This window comes from Aspergillus tubingensis (genome assembly GCF_013340325.1).
Source record: "Aspergillus tubingensis WU-2223L DNA, scaffold_13, whole genome shotgun sequence".
NCBI lineage: Eukaryota > Fungi > Ascomycota > Eurotiomycetes > Eurotiales > Aspergillaceae > Aspergillus > Aspergillus tubingensis.
This window is the reverse complement of record NW_023336287.1, coordinates 145,845-170,218: the sequence shown is the minus strand read 5'-3', so window position 1 is coordinate 170,218 and position 24,374 is coordinate 145,845. Positions and strand designations below refer to the sequence as shown.

The following is a 24,374-nucleotide window of genomic DNA, read 5'->3' as shown; positions in this document are numbered from 1 at the left end:
CAAACTAATAGAGGGAATCAACCAAAGCCAAGTAAATCCAAAACAGGAAAATCACAACATGAGCCAATCATCAGATAATCCAATCCATGCAAACATGATCATTACAATTCCTCCTCCGGCTCAACAACAGGGCTACCCTGGGTATCAATAATATCCCAAGACTGCAAGTCCAAGTTCAACACATCGTCGTTGCTCGAAGCTTTGCCAGAGCCAAACGCCTTCAGGTTCCACTTCTCGACTCCCTCAACTCCTTTCAGGTCCTCGAGGTATGCTGCGAACACATCACGGTTCATACGCACGTAGTCCTGGTAGTCACCGGGCCAGTCACCCAGACGCTCAACGGCCAGCTTGAAGAGCTGCAGGTGCTGGCGAACACGCTGGGCCTCGGGAACAGTATCAGGGGTGCTGTCCTGCGCATCGCCGTACATAGAGCCATCGATGCTCAGACTGGCCTCAAGGTTGTCCTCGTAGTCAGCATAGTAGGGGTCGCTGAAGGCACGAAGAATGCTCTCATGCACCTGGGCGCACTTCTTGTAGTAGCGGTTGGCTAGCTCCTTGTGGTTCTGGTGGCTGGTAGCCACCTTAGTATACAACTGCGTCAGCAGAGTCGACATCTCCAGAGTGCTGGGGTGACGAGGTCCGTGCACGCGGCGGCAGTTGTAGGTGATGTCCTCGGCCAGACGGATAGCGTCCTTGTACTTGCCGATCTGGAAGCGAGCAATGATGAGACGGTGGCCGAGAGAAAGGGTGTAGGATGGCCAGTTGCGGTGCGCCTCGCGGCTATCCCACAGGATGGTGAGGAGCCATGCCAGGTTGCCATAGTCCTTCAGGTCTCCAAGCAATCCGATCAACTTACTAAGCTGCTCGAAGTTGACGCCGCCCATGTCGAGCTTCAGACCCTTGATGACGGTGAGCGCTTCCTTGATGATAACGGAAGAGACACCCAGCATCTTCTGGCGAGAGGCTTCATCAGGGCGAGCGACAAGGTCACGACCCGCAATAGTCATACCAAGAGCGAAGATGAACTTGACGATCCCGACAGAGCGGTAGACCTCCTGGTGGGACTTGATGTATTGGAACGAGGCAAGGGCAAGATCGCAAGCGCTGCCCCATCTCTGGCTCTTCAGCAGCTGGTCCACGTAGTCGTTGCTAGTGATACCGATGGAACGGATGAAGTCATCCGAGCGGTGGGTGCTGAAGTGACGCAGGATGGTCTCAGCGAAGATGCGTACCTGTGCAGGCTCGGTCAGCTTCACCCGCTTGCCCTCGGTAGCGACGAAGTAGTCCACGAATTCATCAAAAACGCGGGCCGCAGCGGTCTGACGGTTGTTGGACAACAGGAAGTGGTACAGGCGCGCGGTAGACACAGAGACTGTGTGAATGGAGCTCGTCTTGGACTTGGTCAGGCTTCTGAATTCTTCGAAGTAAACATATTCGGTCGTCAGAGCGGCCAGGATCTCGGTGATCGTAACCGATGTGCTACGGCGCAGACTGTACTCAAGCTGTGCCAGGAAACTGAGGCTCTGACGCTCCTTCGAAGCAAGGTCGAACTGCACGGACTTGACGTTGGAGGTATCCTTCATGACAATCTGACGGTAGATCTCTTGAGTAAGCTCGGTCGCCTTCTGGATCTGGTTGGACGCAATGTAGCTGGACGCGATAGTGGAAGCAGCGGCAATCAGGCGGGTGGTAGAAGTCTCAGACTTCAAAATTTCCACGGTAGCTTGCTTGAGCTCGCTCAATACAGTCTCGGTTTCCTTGCGTTCGGCGTGGAAAGAGATCATCTGCTTCATCCGGGTGAGGGATTCCTCGTGGGCCCAACCGTGGGTTTTCCGCACGGTCGATGTGCGCTTCTTCAAGACCTTCAGAGCGCGGTCGGCCTGCTGCGTAGTCACAGACTCCGCATTCTCCGTCACGAGAGCTGCCTGCTCTTCATAAATAGCGTCCAGGGTATTGGAGATCTCTCCAAGATCGATGTCTTGAGACTTTGTCGCAAGCAGCTCTTCGTAGATGGTGATGGCCTGGACCTCATACGACTTGGACTCCTGGCACAGCTTTGCGAGAGTCAGAGAGGCTTGCAGGCTGATGGTAGCAGTAACACCGAAAACTGCCTTGACCTTGGTCTGGTACTCAACAGTGACCTGGTGCAGGGCAGTAAACTCAGTGCGGACGCTGCGCAAGCAGTGAGTGTACCGGTTAAAGATTGTCTGCACGAAGGTCTGGTCCTGGAACCTGGGGCTGAGCTTGGGATTGCTGATGAAGGAGGTGAAAAGGATCTTGAAGTGCTGCACAGCGTCGGAGTACCGGCCTTGATTCCACAGCTCGGTCGCGACAATGACCAATGGCTGGAATGCCTCGGGATGGCAAGTAGAAGAGTCCTTGTTCAGAGTGCGAACGATCTGCAGGTAGTAATCAACAAAGATGGGGCGAGGGTGCGTCAGCTCGGCCAAAGTCCACAGGGTCTTGATCACAATTGCATCGCCCGGGCCGTAGTGGCTGACGTAGTCATTCAGCAACTCCTGGTGAAGGTTAATGATCTTGTCAGTCTGGGAGTTGCGCTTCAGCAAACGAAGCAGCTCATCCGTGTTGTGTTGCCTGAGCTTGTCGTCGACCTTACGACCACCCCGCAACGCGCGGTAGATACGGACGCGGATATCTTCCTCTTTGCTCAAACGACGACGAGAATAGTAGCACTTGCTGAGACGCTCGGCAAGGTCAATGCAGCTCTCTACATGCTTGGACGGAAGGGTGACATCTTGCAAGTTCGGGGCGAAGAGTGCGGGCCAAACACCGTGGAGGACCTTCTTGATCAGCCGAGTGGCGGCTTGCCAGCGGTGCTGTTCAACATATTGAGCATAGAGCTCTGTCGTCGCAGTGAACGACATCTGAGACATGGTGGTAATGGAGCTCGATGCCTCGTAAACCATTTCCTCAACCGTGGTCTCGGACATGACCGTTTCAGAACTGAAGGACTGCATGACCTCCTTCGATGTGGACTCGATGCTTTGCTGTACCTCCTTGAAGCTCGACGTCTGGGTGCGGTTTGTGCTCTTGTAGTATTCAGAGCAGTGCTTGAAGACGGTTAGAGCCAAGGTGGAAATGCCGACCACCTTCATCATCTTTGCGATTTCCTGGAAGTAAGAGACCGAGGTATCAGAGATGGTAAGACTAGTCTGCTCATGCTCCTGCCAAGCACTGGACAGAATGGAAGCGGCTTGGTATTCTTTCTTCTGAGACTTCAAGAAATGAGAGTAAGCAAGGACAGACGCCAGCTTCCTCTCTTCCCACAAGGCAGTCATGTTGGTGCGGCATTCCTTGTTCACGCGCTGCCAGATTTCGACGTAGATGCGCTCCGCGAGGTCAAACTTGCCCTGCGCAGTATACTGCTCGGCCTCCTTGATCATGGCTTCAAAGTCGAAGGATTCGGAACGTTCAATCAGAAGGTCATGTTCTTCAATCTCCAAGAAGTCATTGATTCTGGTCTGGACAACCTTGCCGCGATGTCCCCTGACGCGCACTCCCCAGTCACCATGGTATTCACGTGACTCAATGCCCTGCTCTCCGACAGTGAGGATCTTGATGTGCTTGCTGATTTCCTCGGCCCTTTGGAAGTCCTTGATTGTTTGATAGTGCTTGACCAACTGCTCCCGAGTGGAGATGACCATCTTGTGGGATTCGCCGTAGAGCTTTGTGTAGCAAGTGACAAGGAGATTAAGAGTCTCTTCGCGCATGGTCATAATCTCCGTCTTGCTCTCCGTAACGCGGCTCACGGTCAGCTCTAGGAAAATGTTGGCCAATTGTGCCGTGAAAGACGGGCTGTTAACCAGCAGTTCGCGGCTCAGGCGGGTAGCCTCGAACAACAGGGGTGTCGCCTCCGGGATATATTCAACGTCGCGGAAGAATAGCGCGAGGTTGATGATGGACTGAAGAGTGACCCTATCCTTGGGGTTCAGAATTTGGCGGCATATAGTAGTCACCGTGGTCTGGTAGGTCAACAGCTCAGGAGTGGGCCTGTTCGCCCAGAGAGTCCTCTGAAGCAGGAGAACGGTGATCGAAGTCGGCAACACCTTGGCAAACTCCTTCGCGGCACCAGTCTCACCCTGGTTGACAAAGACGGTCGTTTGTCTCAGATGAGACACCCAATATTGAACAGCAAATTCAAGCAGAGGGTACCTGCTGACCAGCGAATCCGTTTCGTGGCCGATAAGAGGGGAGAGAGAGGGCTCCTTGCCCTGCGGCTCAGTGACGTACGACTTGATATAGATCAACAACCTAGTCACAAAGTCGGCGTGACGGTCCTTGACGTTGGGGATCAATTTGCCTTTGGAGAAGACCTCCAAGACCGCTTCGCGAATGAGACCGTGACGAAGATAGACCTGCCCGTCCTGGAAAAATACCAAAGAACTGACAGGCCTAAGGACCTTGCGTGGTTCGATCTGGTAGCCCTCGGCAATTGCCAATTTGTCGATCTGGATAGAGGCCAGATTCTGCAATTCCTTAAACAGAAGAGGGCGGTCAGCTGTTGCGAGCCACAGCAACATCAGGCGAGCCTCGTCGGTTACGCCCTTATGCTGCACTGTTTCGAGGACGAGGTTGGTGATGGTCATCTTGGCGTTCACGACATCATCCACCGCCTTGTTCAGGTTATCGGCATTATCCGCGCTGCGAACGCGCTTCGAGGCAAGCTTGGCCCACAGGAATGAGCCCTTTGAGGCTTCGGTGATGCGATCCACAATGGACTCCTGCTCAATGTCATCAAGCTCAGGGAAAACAACGCTCTCCTTGGCCTTAAGGAACTGGCTCCGCACAACGGTAGCAATGTCTTCGAAAATTCGCTCATCCGTGACCGGCACAGTGTGGTGGCCTGGTGCCTTGGCTGGCGTCTCTGCACCCAGGGTGATCAACTTCACGTTTGTGCCCTTCATTGTGGCAGCGCTCAGCTTCTGCAGCAGTGCAGATTCACCGCAGGAAGCCTCGTCGATGCCATCAACAACAATGACAAGATCCTTAGCACCCTGAAGTGCAGCGCCCAACGCATTTTCCAAAGCGTTCCAGAGGATGTTATCGTAATCATTATCGTTCGTAGCCTTTTTGCTGCGTTGGAAGGCATCAGTCAGAATTTGGAGCAGCTCGACGTTTCCAATGCGCTTCTCGAATAGCTGCGACAGAATGGCCTTGACGATAGCCCGGGGCCTAGTCCCGGCAGGAAGACGAGCATCTAAATTATGTTAGTAAAATATGGATCAGAAAGGTTAACCTCTGATTGGACTTACTGATGGGGACAAACAGAGTCTTGTAGGGGACTCCGCGGATCGCGTGTTGCAGATTGTCAACAAGAACAGATGCCAGAACGGTTTTACCAGAGCCTGGCTTGCCCACGATGGACAGAACCTTGTTTTCGCTTGTTACGAAGTCAAACAGAGCTTGCTTGACCCAGCGGCAGGTGTTTTCCTCGCGGTCATGGGCAAGGTGTGAGACGGTTTCGGCAACGTTGGAGAGGACACGGTCTTCGGGGTTGAGCCAGGATCTGACAGCCCTAACATCGGCGACTGGAGGTTCGGACAATGTCAGTTTATGTTTCGATATCAGAAAGAGGGAAGAAAGCTTGCCTTTGGTCTCATCACCGCGTTCCTTCACAAGCTGGTGCTTCCACATGGACTCGCTAATCTCTTCGCAAGCACGGCGGAATTTGTGGATTTGCTCCGGGAAAGCCTCGTAGATGTTGATGTATTCCCACTCATCCCCTAGGCGGAGAACGGCCTTGTGAAAGTGCATGGCTACACTGGCGACCAGGTGCACCAAGTCCTCAAGTGCCTGGACCAGCTGCCGGCGGATATCACTACTCACACTGAAAAGCCCAGTCCGTTCAAGAAGGTTTCCAAGGGCTGTGGAGTTGCTGTAGAAAAAGCCAAAGGATGTCATCAAAGCGGAGGCATTCTCGTCACCGAGCTAGAATGAACGACCATCAGCGGAATCCTCATATTAGAGATCAGGCGAGCATACCTTGAGAAGGAGAAGGCAGTAACCGTAAGCCATCTGGAAGGCAAGGCCGCTGACGTTGGTGAAGCCCTCAATAGCCTCTTCAAAAGACCGGAGTCTAGTAACGAAGAGCTGTGCCCAGCCGAGGACCTTGTCATAGTCGCTTCCGTCGGGGGGGACAAGGGTCATACGTTCGTCCTGGATCCAGGACAGGACCATCTCATAGGAGTCACCCGAGATGGTCAAGCCCAGCTCATCACCGGTCTGGCGCTGAAGGATAGACAGTTTCCGGGAGAATTCCGTCTCCTGAGGGTCGAGCCTGCGGGAGGACACCCTTCTGGAAGTAATTGAGCGAGACATGCCATTGTTGGACATTGTATCACTCTCCGCGAATCCCGAGATACGTCTGGGCATCTTGGGGGAGAGGGGGGAAGCAAAGCTGCTAGGGACGGGGGACAGGATAGATGGGGCCATTGTGATTGTTTGAGTATCAGCAAGATCTGGTGTTTCTGTGGGCCTCGAAGGTGGTGTTTGTGTTTTCTTCACGGGAGAAGGAGTGCGAGTGAGTTGTGGCGACTGCTTGGGGTATCTGGAGGGGGTGACTGTAGGCCGTGGAGGAAGGTCAGGCTCAGCAGAGGTCTCTCCGGAGAAGCAGCGGCAACAACTCACTATACAAGAAAAATAGCGACGCAAAACGGCAACCTAACACATGGAAGAACAAAGGCTTTGATTAAGAGGTTAATCCTCGTATCAATCTGGGAGAGAGAAAGAACTTTCTCTGTGGGAGGAAAGGTCACTTAAATAAGTAGGAAAAGCAAAGAAAAAAAAGACCCTAGACAGGGGGTTGGATTGGGTTACCGGGGGCTGATGCAATGATGTGGGCTGGCGTGTGAGCACGATTCATGAGCGAGCAATAGTGGCAAGCTTAACCCCCCATCCATGATGATACCTCTTGCAGCATAGCGTGGCTGAAAAGAGTCTGATCCCGATGGGTCCCTCTGTATCTTTGGCCTCTCAGCACCGCCAGAACGGCTGAGAATTCCAAATCAAAGTTTCTTTCGGAGGGGACCAATAGAGAAATTGCTGTCAATGGGGTTGCAAAACCCATGTCTTTGACTCTTTGCATCCCCTCTGACGATCAAAGTTTGGTCTCCATGGCATTGACATCACGAATGCAGGGTATTCGCCGCTGGACACCTGCAAAGGGAGATGGAGGGGGGACAGCTTCGTGATGACACGATGGGCGTATCAGAAAGGAAGGTGAACCCTCTGCGCAGTACATCCCAGCCTACTGCATATCGACTACTGTCCCATTTCTTGACCATGCGGACGGGATGGGCAGTGGAGCAGCACAGGCCAGTCTGGACGAGTGCAATGTCACTCTCCACATTAGCACCGGTGTCCCGGGACTTTCTGTCATTCAACACGGGCCATATCCCGTATGGTGCCCACACCCACGAGCAGCGGCAGGGGCAGACGAATAAAGCTCACATTGGGTCTCGTGAATTGCTCGTGGCGGCCGTTTCCAGCTACTTTGACCAGCAACTCGGAGTCTCCGCTGGACTAGAGCTGAGCTCCTCCTTGTGCTAGTTACCCCTTCTGGCTGCATAGTCTATTGAACAGCTATGATCCTTGCTAGGGCAAGAGTTCAGCTGTGGCTGCCTGAGGGGTAGAGAGAGGACGTGATCTCCCGACTGGGGCGGAGGGGGCTGGATGGGCCCAACTCTTCGATCGGGGCCAATGGCAACGAGCGAGAGTCAGATAGTGGGCAAACCCGCATCGTCCTGACGAACTGCCGATCGAGGGGACGGACGCGGATTGGATGAATCCTTCTCGGCTGGCAGGACTCGAAGTGATCATCGTGGTATGTAAAGTCGATACCATGCCAGTATTCTGTATGTTAGAATTAGTTCGGCTACTCAGCAGGCAGAGAAGGTTCCACCGGGCTGAAGACGGGATAGACGGTTGCCTACCTCGGACAGAACAATCGGTTTAATTGTCAAACTGAGCCGGTGAATACATTTGCTTAGGTTTCTTGTCTACCGGAGTAACTGTGTCGATACACGATCTGGTCTTCCATCCAAAACCAGTGCCAACACCATTGCCATGCGCTGGATGATTGGGAGTTCCATGGTTGGCAAGCACACACAGACTCCCGGCTGAGGAACCGCCCCGGCCCGCTTAGCGCGGTGGGTGCACGATCCGGAACCTCCGCAGCAGCCAGTGCTGAACCTGTATGTAATTTTGGGTTGATGACCAAACAGAGCTGTTTTAGCTCAGGAGAGTGTGGAAGCGTCTGATCCTGACCAAGTTGGGATTGACGTTCCTGATTTGGCCAATGTGCAGGCCGCGTAGTCCCCGACGCACCAGGATGGAACCCCGAAAATTGCAGGCAGGAGTCATGATTAGCCGGATCAAGAGGGATACATTAGTTTCATGGAGCCCGTGGGATCTCGGGGCAATAAGCAGATCTGATTCAGTCAGGAGGCATGGCGGGTGGGTCGGTATGGATGGACGGAAGAATCTCGTCATTCAGCTGGAAAGAGAGATCGGAGATTCACAATGGCTGCAATCCGCGGCGGGTGGATAATTTTGGCTCCCACGTGACGGTTCAGCGAGAAGGCTCGATCCAGTTATCGGTAAGGGACACGGCGCCATTGCCGATGTCTCGGGGAGAAAAGCGGACGGATTTGACTTGAAGGAGAATATTGCAAACCCAACAAAGGGTGGCAGGCACCTGGCAGGCACCTGAAAGCTGCCAAGTGGTGGATTCATGACCTAAAGTTTACTCCATAGTTCGTGCCTTGTTCTGTCAAGAGGGGGAGATGTTCGAATCGTCATGGCGAAGCGACCGAGGACGGACCAAGGAACGAAAGCACGGGATCCATCCCTGGCGGAAGCGATCGATCCTCGTCGTGCCTGTTACAGTCTAGCGTCCGAGTGGTTCCAGTAATGCGGGAACCAACACTGACCCTGACAGGCCCAGCCTGTCCTGTCCGCATGTTCATCCAACTTTCAAAGTGGAGATGATTTTTTATGAGCGCAGGATGGGGTATACACTATACAGTATCTTCTTGCCACACTTAGTTCCCAGGACTCCGGCACTCACCATGTCCTTGATGTCGATCATGCCGGAAGAACTGAAATCTCTTCTGCTAGCTACAGCAAAGCGCCGAACTCACCTCGCGTCTGCGTCGTCTACCATTCCCTACCTACGGACGGGATACCACCAACAGCAAGGGGTCCACTTACTTGCAGATGCTCCAGTGCTCGAGCAAAATTCAATCCTTAACCCAACTCAGCTACCCCACTCGCAAAACTCCGGCTGAACAGGAGGATGCCATGCTCGTGGCTACTGTGGGAGGTACTCTCGAGTACTGCTGTGGTTTGCAGGCAGACAGGACATACCCAGTTTGCAAGAATTGGGTGTCGATGATCGCATTCAACCATCAATTGCATGCAACCACATTGGATTAGTTTGATGGGTGGTGTTCTGCATAGAATGTGTCAACTGTCAATTAGTAGAGTCAGGTTACACAAAGATCATGTCGAGTGACTGCTGCGGCAGCCGGTGCAGACAGAATGCAGATGCAGACAGAACGCAGATGGAAATGGAGGTCTCGCGTGGTATGTATTTGCTAGCACTGGAGTGCCCGGCAGCAGTCACGGCAAGTATGGATTCAGCATTCCCAACCCACCCGCCCTCTAAACTATCACACACTATCTATCTACTTCACTTGAAGAAGATTGTAGAAAGGTGTGTTACTAGAATCTCATAGTGAGGCAAAGGCTCAAACTACGCCTATTGTAGAATATTATTGTCTATCAGTAATACCCTGTATTTGGAAAGAACATGGGTGTGATCATGGGTGCGATCAATATTTCGGAGTCCCCGTAAACCCATTTTGAATATATATCTCCACCTTAGAATACTATGTATGCATCGTCGTCATGCTCGGCTAATCCCCCAACTTGATCCGAAGATCCAACAACTTTGTCTAGAAAAAGCAATATATCCAATTAAAAGCATTATGCTGTTTTCACAAACCCATAGTGGTGAGTATCCGCGATCGATCATCAAGAGGAATGCAACCTAGTACTACAGTACGGAATACATGCGCTGTAGACAACACCGGTGTTACACAGTAGACAATAGTATATATCAGCAGTACCCTGCCAATAGACATACAATACTACTCACGTATCGAATACACCACAATCCTATACTTCCGTAACTATCAGCTATTTCCATCTCGGATCCTGTCACATCCTTCCCCATCAAAAGAAGCAAAACTTCGCGACGACGCTAGACCATCGCCGTTTCAACGCTACTGCTGGACCAGCACTATCTATGCAACCCCAAAACACTGCCTCCACAGTCAGACGCACAAGTCAGAATGTAGCCTTCAGTCCAGCATAGCACAAATCCTAGCGCTGTCCCATAAATGGGTCAGACTACCGTAGCTAGTAGATTAATATAATATCTGACTGATCGCCCCAATAGACTGAAGTAGATTAAGCTGAGTCTACCCCTTACTTAGTCACCTTTTCCCTCCACCAGACGGGATTTCTTCGGAATTCGAATCCATTCAACATCATGAGTTATGCGATTCTCAATTCCTCGCCGTGTAGCAGTGTTGTGCTTAGTGGCTGCCTTGACGTGTCACTCTGGCCGGCATCACCGCAGGAGGCGCAATCAGCTGGATGGGGATGGTTGGACCTTCGGGGCACCAAGGTGCTTAGGATGGATGCTGTGGGTGTGATGCTGAACCCCGGGTTGGTTGGCTGGCTGATCGCCGGGTCTAGATGTCCACAAGCTCGTTTGCTTCTTTACTAGGTGTATCATTGTTGTCGCTGGATGTACAATTCCACGGAGTCGCCGAATCTCACGATATCCACCATTGTTATTATTGACAGGTCCCTCGGTCGGATTTATCACAAAAAGAAGCATCCTAATAAGCCACCGCATTCAACGCATGTGGATGGTATCCGTGACTGCGAGCAACCAAATCGTCGAAGTTGTCGACGGTCTCCTTCATGACATCCGTACCTACAGTAACATAACAACCACCCGTCAGTATCGCATCTTCAGAACCACCGCATTAATCAGAATGGCACAAACTCACCCCACATGAAATCCTGCCAGGATTTATCCGCCCAAAGATCCGGGTTCTTCCCAGGGCCGCGAATAGCCTCGTCGCGCTTGCGCTGTTCCTCGCCATCCGGCAAATGCAGCGCTTTCCGTGTCACTGCCGCACTCTTCTGGATCTGTTCGGCGCGATCCTTTCGTACCCGCTCATAAACCGCCAATGCGCTATCGATATCGTCCGTCAAGGCCAATACACACCCGAGCACCCCAGCATCTTCGATCGCCTGCGCCGCTCCCTGCGCCACATACGGCAGCATAGGATGGCACGCATCGCCCATCAGAACCACGCGGTTCTCAATCCACGTCGGCAGCGGGAAATGCGAATTCAGCGTCCACTCCATCACCTCCCAATCCGGAACATAACTCAATAAATCGCGAACGAGTCCATTCCACTCGGAATAAAATTCCTCCATCTCCCGTTTATCTCCCTTATTCGTCCAGCTTTCCTCCGTCTCCGCGCCTTCTTTCTGCGGATGCAACAACACCATATTATACACGGTATTGTTCTTCATCGGATACGCCATAATATGGCCTCCCGGTCCCATCCACCGCATCCCGACATTCTTTTTCAGTAACTCCCGCGCCCGCGGATCCCCTTTCATTTTATCCTCAGGGATCTGGATCCGGTACGCCGCATCCCCAGTCGGCTGACAAATATCCTGAACGCCATGTTGCGCCGCCATCTGGTGTCGCAGATCGGATTTGATCCCATCCGCCCCGATAACAACATCCCCGGATACCCATTCCCCGGTATGAAGCTGCACGCGCGCAGAGAAATCGGGCGCCGCACAGACAACTCGCGAGTCAGTTCGAATGGGGATATTTTCCGACCGTACCGCCTCAAGCAGGATACTTTGCAAGTCGCCGCGATGGATGACGGCAAGGGGGGCGTGATACTTTTCTCCGACCTACACACACATTAGCCGCCCCCCGCAATGATCAAAGGTAAAGATATGGTATAACATACAGAAGGCATCAACTCCGCCTTCCCCAGCTCCTCATCATTCTTATACCGTCGGAGAGAATTCATCTCCAACACATTCGCCTTCTCCATGACCTTCTCCAGTAGACCCAAGCGACCGAGAATCCGCGCTGCATTCGGCGCCATCTGGATGCCCGCCCCGACCTCGGCGATTTCCCGCACCCGCTCGAGGATGGTTACTTTGTGGCCGGTTTTATGGATCGCCAGGGCGGCGGAAAGGCCTGCGATGCCGGCGCCGACGATGAGGACATGCAGGGGTTGGCCCTTGATGCGGGGGAAGGTGTCTTTGTAGGTGTCCATACTGACTTTGTAGTATTTTGTATAGTGCAGGTAAGTATGGTTTCAAGTTATCGTAAAGAGAGAGGTAAGTGAGATGAGTGTACTTATACAAAACCAAAGCAGTGACATCATGGCTACCAATACAATCCTACTACCCCTTGTGCAACATCAGTCGGTTAATGCATCGGTATTATTTCCCAACATATCTTCTATCCATGACACCGCACCTAAATATGATACCTCACTCGGAACACATCTCGGGAGTCACTCTTACAATGATCTCCCCCAACATAGCTCCACAGCTTCATAACAAGCAAGGACTTCCATCTTCAGCATCGTCATCCAGAACCTGACAGTATCTAGATGTGGAGATGCGGATCGCCCGGAAGGAATTTGACTTCTGACTTTCCATAGAGTTATCGGCAGCCGAGTTCGGGAATGTATGTTTGCTGTTTGGGTATGATGTCATTCCGTATTCAGCATCTTGCATCTACAATCTAGTACTGTGAGTGATATTCTAAGTACAATTTGAAGGGAATAGAAAAGAATTTATATTATAGTGGAGCCCTTGAAGCTGAACTTGTTATCTTTATATATGTTGAATTATATGAAAGCAGATTCTCTATGCTGTATATTAGGAGTGGAGGACTTATCCCGTAAGGAAGATGACAACATGTATGACTTGAAACAGGAGATATATCTTGCATTGAAATGTAGTAGTATCTTCAAAATGATTAATAGAAAAACACACAAGGATATATATACGCCAGTCGTAATACATGAACATAAAGCCAACACCAAATCAATCACTCCGCCGAACGTCCTCCATAATCTAATCTACTAACCAAGCATTACAACTGCTTCTTTCCCCCCTCAAACACCAAGCCATCCAAATCCCCATGTTCCGCAAACCATACATCTTTCAAGTAGTTTCCCCTTGACACCCACGGCCCCCGATCTGCCGCCTTGGGCAACGCCCCGGACGCGCGGGTGATATACGTCGAATTCAAATTCAACAGTGGCCGCTCCTTCAAGCTTCCCGCCTCTCCCGGCTGCAACCGTGGAACAGCCGCCTTCACACCAGTCGTCTCCAACTGCTTCAACAACCGACAGATAAACAACGCCGTAGCGTCGGCACCCAACGTCCACGACGCATTGGTGTACCCGATCACGAACGCTGCATTGGGCAGATCCTGCATCATCATGCCATGCCAGAGGAACTTGCTGGGGATGTGTATGGGTTCACCATCGACCGTGACGGAGGCGCCGCCGGCAATAAGCAGTCTCAGCCCTGTGGCTGTGACAATGATGTCCGCGTCGAGGGAGTCGCCGGAGGAGAGCTCGACACCGGATTCAGTGACGGTGGAGATGGTGTCGGTTTTCACGTCGGCGTGGCCGGTGTGCAGGGCGCGGAAGAAGTCGCCGTCCGGGCAGATGCAGAGACGCTGATCCCAGGGGTTGTAGCGGGGTTTGAAATGCGGGGAGTGGGAGACATGGGCGGGGAGTTGACTGGAGACGGAGAGACGGAGAAGGAAGCGCGCGACTGTAGGGAAGGTCCGGCAGAAGAGGAAGAAGAGGTGGCCGCTGATGAACCAGGTAATGCGCTGGATGCGGCGCGAGATGGCGGCAGGTAAAATGTAGCTGTACCACGAGCGGTTGCGGTTGGGCAGGGAGAGGATATAGGTTGGGCTGCGCTGCAGCATGGTTACTTGCGCGGCCTTCTCGGCCAGCTTGGGAATCAGAGTGATAGCAGTGGCACCGGAGCCGACGACTACGATCTTCTTGTTGCTGTAGTCAAGGTCTTCGGGCCAGAATTGAGGATGGATGACTTCCCCCGAGAAGCGGGAGAGGTTCGGGATATCGGCTTCGAGAGGTTGTCTGTAGTCGTAGTAGCCGGTGCCGAAAATGACGAACCGTGCAGTCAGGGCGCGTGATTGCCCGTCATGGTCGACGGTCAGGGACCAGAGCTGGTCGGAGGAGGACCAGTCGGCGCCGAGTAGGCGGTGCTGGTAGCGAATTTTCTTGTCGATGCCATATTTTCGAGTGGCACGGTGCATATATGAGCGGATGGTGGAGGCCTCGGCGATGGGGCTATTACCATCCCAGGGAAACCATGAAAAGCCGAAGGAAAAGAGATCGGAATCGGAGCGGATGCCGGGATATTTGAAGAAATCCCAGGTGCCGCCAAGAGCATCGCGGGCCTCTAAAATAGTGTAACGATAGTTGGGGAATTGAGATTGAATGCGATATGCCGCATTGATGCCAGAGATGCCGGCACCGACAATAACAACGTCCAAATCAGTCTCCATGATGGAACAAGAGCGGTATGATGATGGTGGATGATAAAATGAGCGGTCGTACAGGCTACTTATAACGAGGCATGCAGCTCACATGGCCTCGGCTGCAGATGCAGCGCAATGATGAGTCCGAGGCTATCCTGATAGATCGCAACCGCCGGCCGTTGGGGCATCAAAAATGGACCTGGCGATCAGCGGCCAATCCCTCCCAAAACGGCAACCCTTGCGACCCTCACATGCGATTGAACCGAATCGGCCTCTTGGATCTTTTGCATTTCAGACTGGGTGGTACAGTGGCCCGTGAAGTCTTAAACTCGCTGTCGCACAGCCAGGATGTAGCCATTACTGTAAACAGCACTTTCTTGAGACCGGTATCCTACCCGATATGATTGCTCCCAAAATCTCGCTTTCTTTGGCGGAGAAACTGGACTTGGTGCCAGCTCTTGCGTCAATTACTTTGACAGTTTTCTGGGCCCTCCTGACCTCCCTTTGGCGTTCTACCGCATACCCTAAGACGTTGGTGCTGCATATTGGCTATGCAGCATTCCGCAAAGCCACGGCCCGCTTGACAGTGGCCCAAATGCAGTATGTTACTCGACCGCAACCAACCCCGACAAAGCCCATGTCCACTAACAATTCAGATATGCCCTTCCAACCACGGACCATACCTACGAACGTTACGTCCGGAAGCACAAGCTACCCTCCAAGTCAGTAGACCTGGGTGACGGGGCTCTGGGACATTGGATCGGGGACCCGAAAGCGGACAATATCTTGATTTGGTATCACGGTACATCCCCTCCCCCTTCCATCATCCCTTCTCTACAACCTCCCACTCACAGAACAAATATAGGAGGCGGCTTCGCCCTCCCCGCCAACAGAGGCTACTTCCAATTCTTTTTGAACCTTATAACTCATCTGCGGAAATATCACAACAAATCACTCTCCATCTTCACACTAACCTACACTCTCGCCCCGGGGGCCACTTACCCAACCCAACTCCGCCAAGCAACCTCCGCCCTCCGCCACATCCTGACCACTCACTCCCCATCCCAAATCCTCCTCGGCGGGGACTCCGCAGGCGGGAATCTCGTCGGTGGAGTCCTCTCCCACCTCGCTCATCCCCACCCTCAGATCGCCCCCATCCCTTGTGAAGAATCCCTCCGCGGAGCCATCATGATCGCTCCCTGGACTAGTCTAGCCTCGGACTACACCGACCAGGAGATTGACTCGCGCGGGGACCTGATTACCCCCGCTGTTGCGGGGCCCTGGGCGCAGGCGTATCTTGGGTCCGGGGAACGGGACCATTATACGGATTTGTCGAGCGCGCCGGTGGAGTGGTTTGAGTCTTTCCCCGTGGAGAAAGTGTTGGTTTGTGGTGGCGGGAGAGAGATTCTGTTGCCTGTGATTGAGGGGTTTGTGGAGAAGTTGAGGGAGGGGTTCAAGGGGGAGATGGAGTTTTGTGTTGGAGAGGGAGAGGGACATGTGGCGCCGATTTATAATTTGTATATTGGCGAGAAAGAGGAGACGGGGCAGGGGATGAGGGTGAGGGGGTGGTTGGGGGAGACTCTATGATGGCTGCAGTGTAGATGTGTATGGCTGGAAAGGAGTATATATTGCTGGCAGGGGATAGCTTTATTGTTGGTATAAGTTCAGTTGTAGTATTTTTTGTGAAGATTTGAATAGTACATATGCAATGAGACATGGAATTGGTATATTTTGAGATATGTCAAGACGAGATGCCACGTAGCAGGCAGTATGTGCCTTGAAAGACTTCTGACATATCATATACACTTTGACCAAGTAGCTACACCGTTTCTTGTTCTAAATCCATCAATAAACTCAACTCGTGCAATGCATCTTACACAAATCATTATATTAACATTATACATGAATAACCTAAACTCCACAACCAAATAAAGTAACTATTTACTAACATCATTCTCTTTCTGCCACGCCCTCAACTTGACCAAATCCTTCGATGCCAACCCCCTCGCCGTCTCCTGCAACCATGTCGGCCACGCCCGCACCAAACTAATCCACCACAATGATTCAGGTAAAACAAGCTGTCCACTCTTCCCTGAGATAATCTGCTTCGCGATAGTACTCCCCACCCTCTCCACCGTCAAAACAGGCTGCTTGAATTCCTTTCCAGCATCTGTGAGCTGCTGAATCATGGGTGTGCGCACCCACAGCGGATGAACCACACTATGCACTATTAGCCCTCTTCCCTGCATCGAAAAGAGAAAAGAGAAGAAAGCTTACCTCGTCTTTACCCCCGTAGTCTTATGCCAATACTTCAACTCCTGCCCCAGCCCCTCATGGAATGCCAACGCACTCGCCTTCGAACAGCTATAGTCCACGATCTCCCCGAGCGACATGAAACTAGCCTGACTAGCCACCGTCACGACATGGCCATGGTTTCTCTCGATCATGGCAGGGAGGAACTCCTTCACGGTGAGAAAGTGCGAAATCGTATTCACTTCGAATGTTTGTCTGATCTTGGCCTCCGGTTCGTCGAGGATCGTCGCGTCGTTGGCGACACCTGCGTTGTTCACAAGAACTGTGGGATGGCCGTGTTCGCGCCGGATTTGTTCTGCCACGGGGTGCAGTGCGGCGGAGGAGGTGATATCTGCTTTGTAGAAGTGGACGTTGGGTGCTGTTTTATATTAGTGGCTGAAATATTATAGTGTAGGGAAGGGAGGGCGTACGGAGTTTGAAGGTAGGTTCACTAATGTCGAGAATGATCACCTTCGCGCCGTGCGAGGATAATTCTGTCATGACTTGCTTGCCGATACCACTGCATCCACCGGTTAGGAGGACGAGTTCGCGGGCATTGTCCCATTTCCGGGTGCTGATATTGCTAAGGGATAGCGAGTTAAGGACGCGGTTGGTTTGGCGCAGAGCAGTGAAAGCTAAGATAGCAGCGAGAGCTTTAGGGACCAATGGGTGCAGCAATGCTTGCTGTGCTGGAGGGGGCAGATTGGCCAGCGCAGTTTGAGTCCATTCGTGGACAACAGGAGGGATGAATGACATGATGGTGGTATACAATTCTATTGGTGGTGATTTATTCCAGGTACCTTGATCAAGCTAAGATAAGGTAAAAGTGTGGCAGCCCTTGCTATATATCCCTTCCATCGATGGCCGAGGCTCACATGGCTGAAGATTGTGGCATGAACGCGGCATTCTGTACATTCCACAAACTGAGAACTCCCCAAACGGGAAATCGTTGCGATTGATCCGCGGTTAACTTTCGGACAACAACAAATTGCGGAGATGTTGATCCACTGGTCTGCATTGACGCCGATCAACGGTGCCGATCCCATGTGATTTGTTCCTATCCCCCATAAATAAGGTATTGGGGTAGAATATACTCCATATCTACTCCGTACTAGCCTATCTGATAATGTTGAGCGATGAGGGGTCAACTAGGGCTGATCGTCGGCTCATGGCAACCGAGGCAAGACAGACGCACTTCGGTTGACCCTGGATGATGTCGATCCTCATACTCTTTTTCCGACTGCAATATTTCTCCTCAACATGACTTTCATTTTGAAATTATTCTCTGCTATGTCTGTCCAACATTGTAACACATCATGGACTCTCTCGTGCTGCTGGCAGCGTCCCTCGTAGAGGGCTACCTTCTTCAACACAGTTTACTCCCCGACTGGGCCTTTCGCAGTGTGACGCTGCTCGCACTGGCAGGCAATCTTATTCTCCGATTTGTCTGGGGGTTCATTATCTATCCATACTGGGTGAATCCATTGCGTCATCTGCCTACCCTACCGGTATACTTTGTACTCTACCTTCTCATTGCAATAACAGTCACTAAAAGTTCCAGGGCAACCTCAACCATGCGCGCGTCCTCTTCGACGACCCCCGCGGTCGTCTCCCACTGCAATGGATGAAAACCATCCCCAACAATGGCCTCATTCATTTCCGCGACATTCTCAACCGCAGTTTCTTGATCGCCACGAACCACCAGGCCCTGCTGGACATCATGAGCACCAACACGTATGACTTCGAGAAGCCCTGGCGCACTCGCGAATTTCTAGCACGGATCATCGGCTTCGGGCTGATTCTGTCCGAAGGAAGTGCACATAAGAAGCAGCGTCGGGCGTTGACGCCGTCGTTCAACGTACGGCATATTCGTGCGCTGTATGCGCTGATGTGGGAGAAAACGGGGTTATTGATGGATGAGCTGCAGAAAGAGATGGATGCGAATGAGTCGTGCGTGGAGATGAGTGTCTGGGCGAGGTACAAACCATCCCCTTTATTTTTTAGCAGCCAACATCCCACCTTTACAAATACAATACTAAGCGACGAATAGTCGTCTAACACTAGATATCATCGGCCCCGCCGCCATGGGCCGCGACTTTCGCTCGCTCCACAACCCCGAGAACAAAGTCGCCGACAGCTTCCTCGCCATTTTGGAGCCGACCCGCGAGAAGATCGCCTTCTTGGCAGTCAACGTTCTCCTCCCGCAGTGGTTTGCCCGGAAACTGCCATGGCGCATGAACAAGGTCATCGACACGGAGACAGGCTTCCTCCGCGACCTGTGCAAGGACATTGTATCAGAGAAGAGAGCCGCGATGCTTCAGACGAAAGCCACGGCCGCAGAACTGGAAGCGGATATTCTCGGCACGATGATGCTAGGTGGTGACTTTAGTGATGATGAGCTAGTTGATCAGATGCTGACGTTCCTTGCTGCTGGTGTATGTCTTGACCCAACCCCCATACTGATTCTTAAATCTATGATGGGCATATATACTAAATAGAAGACAGCACGAAACCACCGCCAGCGCCTTCACCTGGGCCTGCTACCTTCTCACCCTACACCCAACATACCAGCCCCGTCTGCGAGACGAGATCCGCTCCCGTATCCCAACAGGATCGTCACCTATTACCCACGCAGACCTTGAATCCCTGCCCCTACTGAACGGCATCGTCCAGGAGGTCCTCCGCCTGTATCCCACCGTCCCTCTGACTCTGCGTGAATCCATCCGCGACACTACTGTCGCCAATACCGCCATCCCGAAAGGAACGAGGATCCTCCTCTGTCCGTACGCTATTAATCGCAGTCCAGAGTTCTGGGGCGAGGACGCGGATGTGTTCAGGCCAGAGCGATGGGTGGACACAGATAAAGAGGGAAATCAGGTGGTGAATGGACATGGAGGAGCCGGGACAAATTATGCTCAGATAACGTTTTTGCATGGGCAGAGAGCGTGTATCGGAAAGGACTTTGCTAAAGCGGAGCTGAGGTGTGCATTGGCGGGAGTGTTGGGGAGGTATGAGGTGGAAATGAAGGATCCAAATCAGGTTATTCATATTGCTGGAGCGGTTACGACGAAGCCCGTTGAAGGGATGCATTTGAGGATGAGGAGGGTGGAGGGATGGTAAATACTTGATAATTGGGATGGAGCGTATATAAGTTTTATGAGTTATGCAAATAGTTACTTTTGTCAATACCAGTCTATAATTTTATCAACGCATCACTTCTTGACCACTGGTCGACTCTTATGTCCCGGTCCATGTGCATGAGAGTGCCCATGAGCATGGCCATGTCCATGCCCATTCAACAGCTCACTCGCCTTCCTCTTCCCACTATTCTCCCCCTTCACCTCCTCCTCATCTTTGATATCATCATCCTCCAAATTAGGCCAATCCTCCCATCCATCCTCCCAAATCCCCGCCATGATCTCCTGCTTCTCTGCCCTCTTAACACCCTTCGTCCGCATCACCTTCTCCCACTTCTTCATCTCCTTCTTATCTAATAGACACTCATCAAGCAGCTTTTTAATCGCCGTCGTATCAATACCCTCCCCAATGAACACAATCTCCTGACGCCGATCGCCCCATTCGCCCTTGAAGTCATCTTCAATGGACTTGCGCACGTCCGCATCCTCCGGCCATGCTTCGTCAGGTAGTTCGGCGAACCACCCGCCACCACAGCCTAATGTGAGCATGGCGCCGGCTTGACTCCATTCGCCGAATTGGTATGGGCGGGTGGCGAGCCAGAAGAAGCCTTTGGAGCGGAGGATGGGGGCGAGGATGGGGTCGGAGCGTTTGTTAGACAGGATGGTTTCGGGTGGGATGGAGGTGATGTCTTCTTCATCATCGTCGTCTTCTTCTTCTTCGTCCTCGGTGTTGTCTTCATCGTCATCTTTCATCTCTTCATCATTATCGTCATCCTCCTCCTCATCATCTTCATCATCTTCATCATCATCCTCCCCAGCCGCATTCTGCAAAATAATAAACTTATCATGCAGCAACTTGAACAGCCTGCGCGGATGAAACGGCCTTCTAGCCGTATACACAAAGTTATTGATACCGTACCTGCTCAAGTTATTAGCTTTGCACCATTGACCCTTCACACAAAACGATCAAAGGAAAAAAAAAGAAGGGAATACATACTCAAGCGTCTCCGGCTTCGGCGCCACTCTCTCCCCATTCCCCGTACTCAGCCGACTCATCTCATGCAGACTCCTCAACCAACCGGCACCACTCGCCGCCTTAACGAAATCAAACCTCCCCGTGTCCAGAATCTCCCGCACATCAATCTTGGAGTACTTTGCCTCCAAGACCTTCGCAGCGGGATTGAGCAATTTAATCAACGTGTGGATTTTGTCCTTGGCAACCTTATCAACAAGATCAATCTTATTGATGATAATCACATCCGCAAACTCAATCTGATCGACCATTAGATCGGAGATGGTTCTCTCATCTTCCGGGATGACTTCCCCGGAGGTATATCTATCAGAGAGGAACTCCGCGGTATCGAGGTTCGAGTAGAGATTGAATGCGTCGATGACGGTTACGGTTGTGTCCAGGGTGGTGAGGGTGTGTAGGCCGCCTTGTTTGACACTATACATACCAATCCATCAGCACGCGTCACTCATGTAATGAAAACATGGGGGAAAGGGGAGAGATATACATATCCTCAATAACCTTCCTCTCCTCCACACTCAACACCTGCTGCTCAGCTCCACTCCCATCCCCATCCGCCTCCAACATTGCGGCCCCAAACTCCGCCGTGAACGTCTCAGCCACCTGCATCGGCTCACTGATCCCCGTGCTTTCGATAACGACGTACTCGACGCCATCTTGGGATGCGAGTCGCGCTAGCTCGGCGAGTAAATCCCCGCGGAGAGTGCAGCATATACAGCCGTTCTGCAGCTGGATGAGGGATTCTTTTGTGTGCGAGACGGTGTGGTGGTGTTTAATTAGGGTTGCGTCGATGTTAAGACTATTCCTTTTGTTAGATGGTACGGGGTATATAGAGGATGGGTAATGTACCTGCTCATGTCATTGACTATAACTGCAATGCGGAGGCCATGGTCAGGCGAGAGGAGGATGTGTTCGAGGAGGGTGGTTTTGCCGCTTCCCTAGTTATGAGCCATTATATTAGATTTCTGTATATTTGAGGAATAAAGGGAGGGTGGGGAGAAGTACTAAGAATCCAGAAAGGAGAGTAACAGGCAGCTTTCTCCTCTTGGATGTAGGAGCTGGGCTCTCCAATGCATTGTTGGGGATTGTTGGGTGAAGGGATTCTTTGCCGGAGTCGATCATTTTCTTGAATTCTTTGTTAATTTTTGAAAAATGAGAAGAATCAGAATCAAATGGAGGATTAGAGTAATCTTTTCTACTTCATCTATGTTATATAGTTGTCACCACCAAGGTGTATATACTAATGTATACTACTTAGGGTTGGTTAGTTTCATCGACGTTGTGATTGGTTTGCACCCAAGGTCCTCTTGTCTACAAGGTAGTACTAGTAGATATTTTGGTTTACCAAGGTACTCAGTGTCGTACCACATTGCGTGCTTTACTAATAAGAGGAATGTAATCAGTAAATAAACATAGTTCTATTTGTTTGTTTTACTACCATAAGTGACATAATCATCACGGCAGACCCGAAGGGACCACCCCAGTATCTACCGCGTAACACTATCATCACTCACACAATCCACCCCAATTCCACCCTGGATATCATCACACACAATCTCCGCAGTTCCCTTGGGGCTCGTTATATTGACATTTGACAGGGTAATATTCGTGCACACCGCATCTGGCGAACACACCAGATCGGCCACAATCTTGCCATCTTTACCCGAGGATGAACCCCAAATATTCTCAAACAAGATGTTGGTAATGTTCACCGCAGACGGGTACTCCGCACACTCTGTAGCGTTGATATCAAAGTAGCACTGGTCCAACACGATCGGCGCATCCGTGTTCTGGATCTGGATGTTCTTGTAGGTGACGTTGTTGATGCGGCCGTAGCCGACGTCTTGGCCGGCCCAGGCCTTGAGACGGGCGCCGTTCTATTTCACATCAGTCTTGTAATATGGGGCAGTGGGTGACGAGCGACGTACCTGTCCATTCAGCAACGTCACATTCTCAATGTACACGTTCTCAATGATATCCATCTCGCCCGCGTACTGGCCAATACTACCCATACTCACGCCGTGCGTGTTGTTGCACCACATGTTCTGAACGAAAATGTTGGTCGTGTTCGGCTTTGGCGAGAAGCAGTCATCTCCGACATCAATGCGCATATTGGTGAAACTGACGCCGTCGACCTCAAGAGAGTCCATACCGTCGGTGTTGGCGGGGTCGGACTGTCATCAGTTAGCATTGATACCATTGGAATCAAACTAGACGCCAGAGAAGATGGAACTGACCGAAGCATTAGTCGAAAACGCATGAATGTACACATTATCAAAGGAGACATCATTAGTGCGAACGAAAAAGTTCGTCCAGCACGGCGAGTTCAGCTGCGTGATGCCCTCGACCGAGACGCGGGTTGCGTTATCAGTGAGGAAGAGGATGGGGCGGTAGAATGTGTTGTCCGAGTCCTATCGTTATTGCCATCATCAGCATATTTTTTCCTTGCAGGGAGGTATATGGATGTGACATACCAAGATCTCCTTTCCTGCAAACTCATCATACCATTTCTGCCCATTGCCGTTCAGCACACCACTCCCGAAGATCTTGATATCCTGACCACCCCAGCGCCAGAAGGTGATGGACTTCTGGAAGTCGTAGTAGAAGTTGTTGGCTTGCCAGTAGGTGATGTTGTTTGTAAACTACATACCACTAGAGTTAGTATCCCATATCATGATTTCTCACTGAAGAAATGGAAGGAATGTACCTGAATCTCCCCCTCAAGCTGCACCTCAATATTATCCAAGAAGGTCAAGTCCAACTTCTTCCCAATCACGTAGGTCTCCCCCCGCTTCAACAATAACCGACCACCATGATTCGCCTGCTTCAAGCCCCAGAGGAAGTCACTGGACACATCGTCCAGTTCGTTCCTCGAGGGCCGAATAGTAACTGTCTCGCGGTCTGGATACTTGGGATATTGAGCTCCAATGGCGTGTAGATGTGCTGTGTTGGACGCAGGGATGATTTGTGCGCCGGGGATGAGGGGAGATCTGGGGACGGAGACGCCGAAAGCGACGGTGAGGAAGAGGGTTAAGGGGAGAAGATGCATTTTGCAGGCTTAATCTTTTCTGCCGTTTGCTTTTACTTCAGTCTCAGTGAAAGTAAACAGACATTGATTGTCTAATATATAAATTTTCTAGGTAGGTCTATCTGTATGTACCCCAGATACATACGATCGATAACATCATAGCAATCTCAATAATCTGGGGAAGAATTGGGGTAAACCCCACGGGGAAACCGGGGA

The 24,374-nt window shown here is 51.7% G+C and overlaps 9 protein-coding genes across 9 annotated transcripts; 3 read left to right on the top strand and 6 right to left on the bottom strand.

Moving 5' to 3' along the window:
- Positions 1 to 101: 101 nt before the first annotated feature.
- AtWU_10352 (NACHT domain protein) lies at positions 102 to 6,453 on the bottom strand (the record flags this gene model as incomplete). Its single annotated transcript, XM_035505456.1, has 4 exons — positions 102 to 5,218; positions 5,274 to 5,549; positions 5,610 to 5,949; positions 6,004 to 6,453. 4 exons carry the CDS (start codon positions 6,451 to 6,453, stop codon positions 102 to 104), a joined length of 6,183 nt encoding a protein of 2,060 aa, XP_035361349.1.
- A 765-nt stretch (positions 6,454 to 7,218) lies between these two features.
- AtWU_10351 (uncharacterized protein) lies at positions 7,219 to 7,569 on the top strand (the record flags this gene model as incomplete). The annotated part of the gene is made up of 1 exon (XM_035505455.1): positions 7,219 to 7,569. The coding sequence occupies one exon, from the start codon at positions 7,219 to 7,221 to the stop codon at positions 7,567 to 7,569; it is 351 nt and encodes a 116-aa protein (XP_035361348.1).
- Positions 7,570 to 10,931: 3,362 nt separating this feature from the next.
- On the bottom strand, positions 10,932 to 12,410 carry AtWU_10350 (salicylate hydroxylase; the record flags this gene model as incomplete). Its single annotated transcript, XM_035505454.1, has 3 exons — positions 10,932 to 11,029; positions 11,106 to 12,036; positions 12,096 to 12,410. 3 exons carry the CDS (start codon positions 12,408 to 12,410, stop codon positions 10,932 to 10,934), a joined length of 1,344 nt encoding a protein of 447 aa, XP_035361347.1.
- An 830-nt stretch (positions 12,411 to 13,240) lies between these two features.
- AtWU_10349 (flavin-containing monooxygenase) lies at positions 13,241 to 14,698 on the bottom strand (the record flags this gene model as incomplete). Its single annotated transcript, XM_035505453.1, has 1 exon — positions 13,241 to 14,698. One exon carries the CDS (start codon positions 14,696 to 14,698, stop codon positions 13,241 to 13,243), a length of 1,458 nt encoding a protein of 485 aa, XP_035361346.1.
- Positions 14,699 to 15,071: 373 nt separating this feature from the next.
- On the top strand, positions 15,072 to 16,258 carry AtWU_10348 (lipase/thioesterase family protein; the record flags this gene model as incomplete). The annotated part of the gene is made up of 3 exons (XM_035505452.1): positions 15,072 to 15,271; positions 15,328 to 15,473; positions 15,537 to 16,258. The coding sequence occupies 3 exons, from the start codon at positions 15,072 to 15,074 to the stop codon at positions 16,256 to 16,258; spliced, it is 1,068 nt and encodes a 355-aa protein (XP_035361345.1).
- A 350-nt stretch (positions 16,259 to 16,608) lies between these two features.
- On the bottom strand, positions 16,609 to 17,719 carry AtWU_10347 (SDR family oxidoreductase; the record flags this gene model as incomplete). The annotated part of the gene is made up of 3 exons (XM_035505451.1): positions 16,609 to 16,891; positions 16,949 to 17,342; positions 17,395 to 17,719. The coding sequence occupies 3 exons, from the start codon at positions 17,717 to 17,719 to the stop codon at positions 16,609 to 16,611; spliced, it is 1,002 nt and encodes a 333-aa protein (XP_035361344.1).
- Positions 17,720 to 18,279: 560 nt separating this feature from the next.
- AtWU_10346 (cytochrome P450) lies at positions 18,280 to 20,083 on the top strand (the record flags this gene model as incomplete). The annotated part of the gene is made up of 4 exons (XM_035505450.1): positions 18,280 to 18,471; positions 18,525 to 18,940; positions 19,014 to 19,398; positions 19,469 to 20,083. 4 exons carry the CDS (start codon positions 18,280 to 18,282, stop codon positions 20,081 to 20,083), a joined length of 1,608 nt encoding a protein of 535 aa, XP_035361343.1.
- A 92-nt stretch (positions 20,084 to 20,175) lies between these two features.
- Positions 20,176 to 22,252, bottom strand: AtWU_10345 (CobW domain protein; the record flags this gene model as incomplete). Its single annotated transcript, XM_035505449.1, has 5 exons — positions 20,176 to 21,019; positions 21,098 to 21,547; positions 21,618 to 21,929; positions 21,980 to 22,068; positions 22,136 to 22,252. The coding sequence occupies 5 exons, from the start codon at positions 22,250 to 22,252 to the stop codon at positions 20,176 to 20,178; spliced, it is 1,812 nt and encodes a 603-aa protein (XP_035361342.1).
- Positions 22,253 to 22,617: 365 nt separating this feature from the next.
- On the bottom strand, positions 22,618 to 24,179 carry pgxB (putative extracellular exo-polygalacturonase; the record flags this gene model as incomplete). Its single annotated transcript, XM_035505448.1, has 5 exons — positions 22,618 to 23,007; positions 23,059 to 23,304; positions 23,368 to 23,541; positions 23,605 to 23,772; positions 23,838 to 24,179. The coding sequence occupies 5 exons, from the start codon at positions 24,177 to 24,179 to the stop codon at positions 22,618 to 22,620; spliced, it is 1,320 nt and encodes a 439-aa protein (XP_035361341.1).
- Between the last annotated feature and the right edge of the window lie 195 nt (positions 24,180 to 24,374).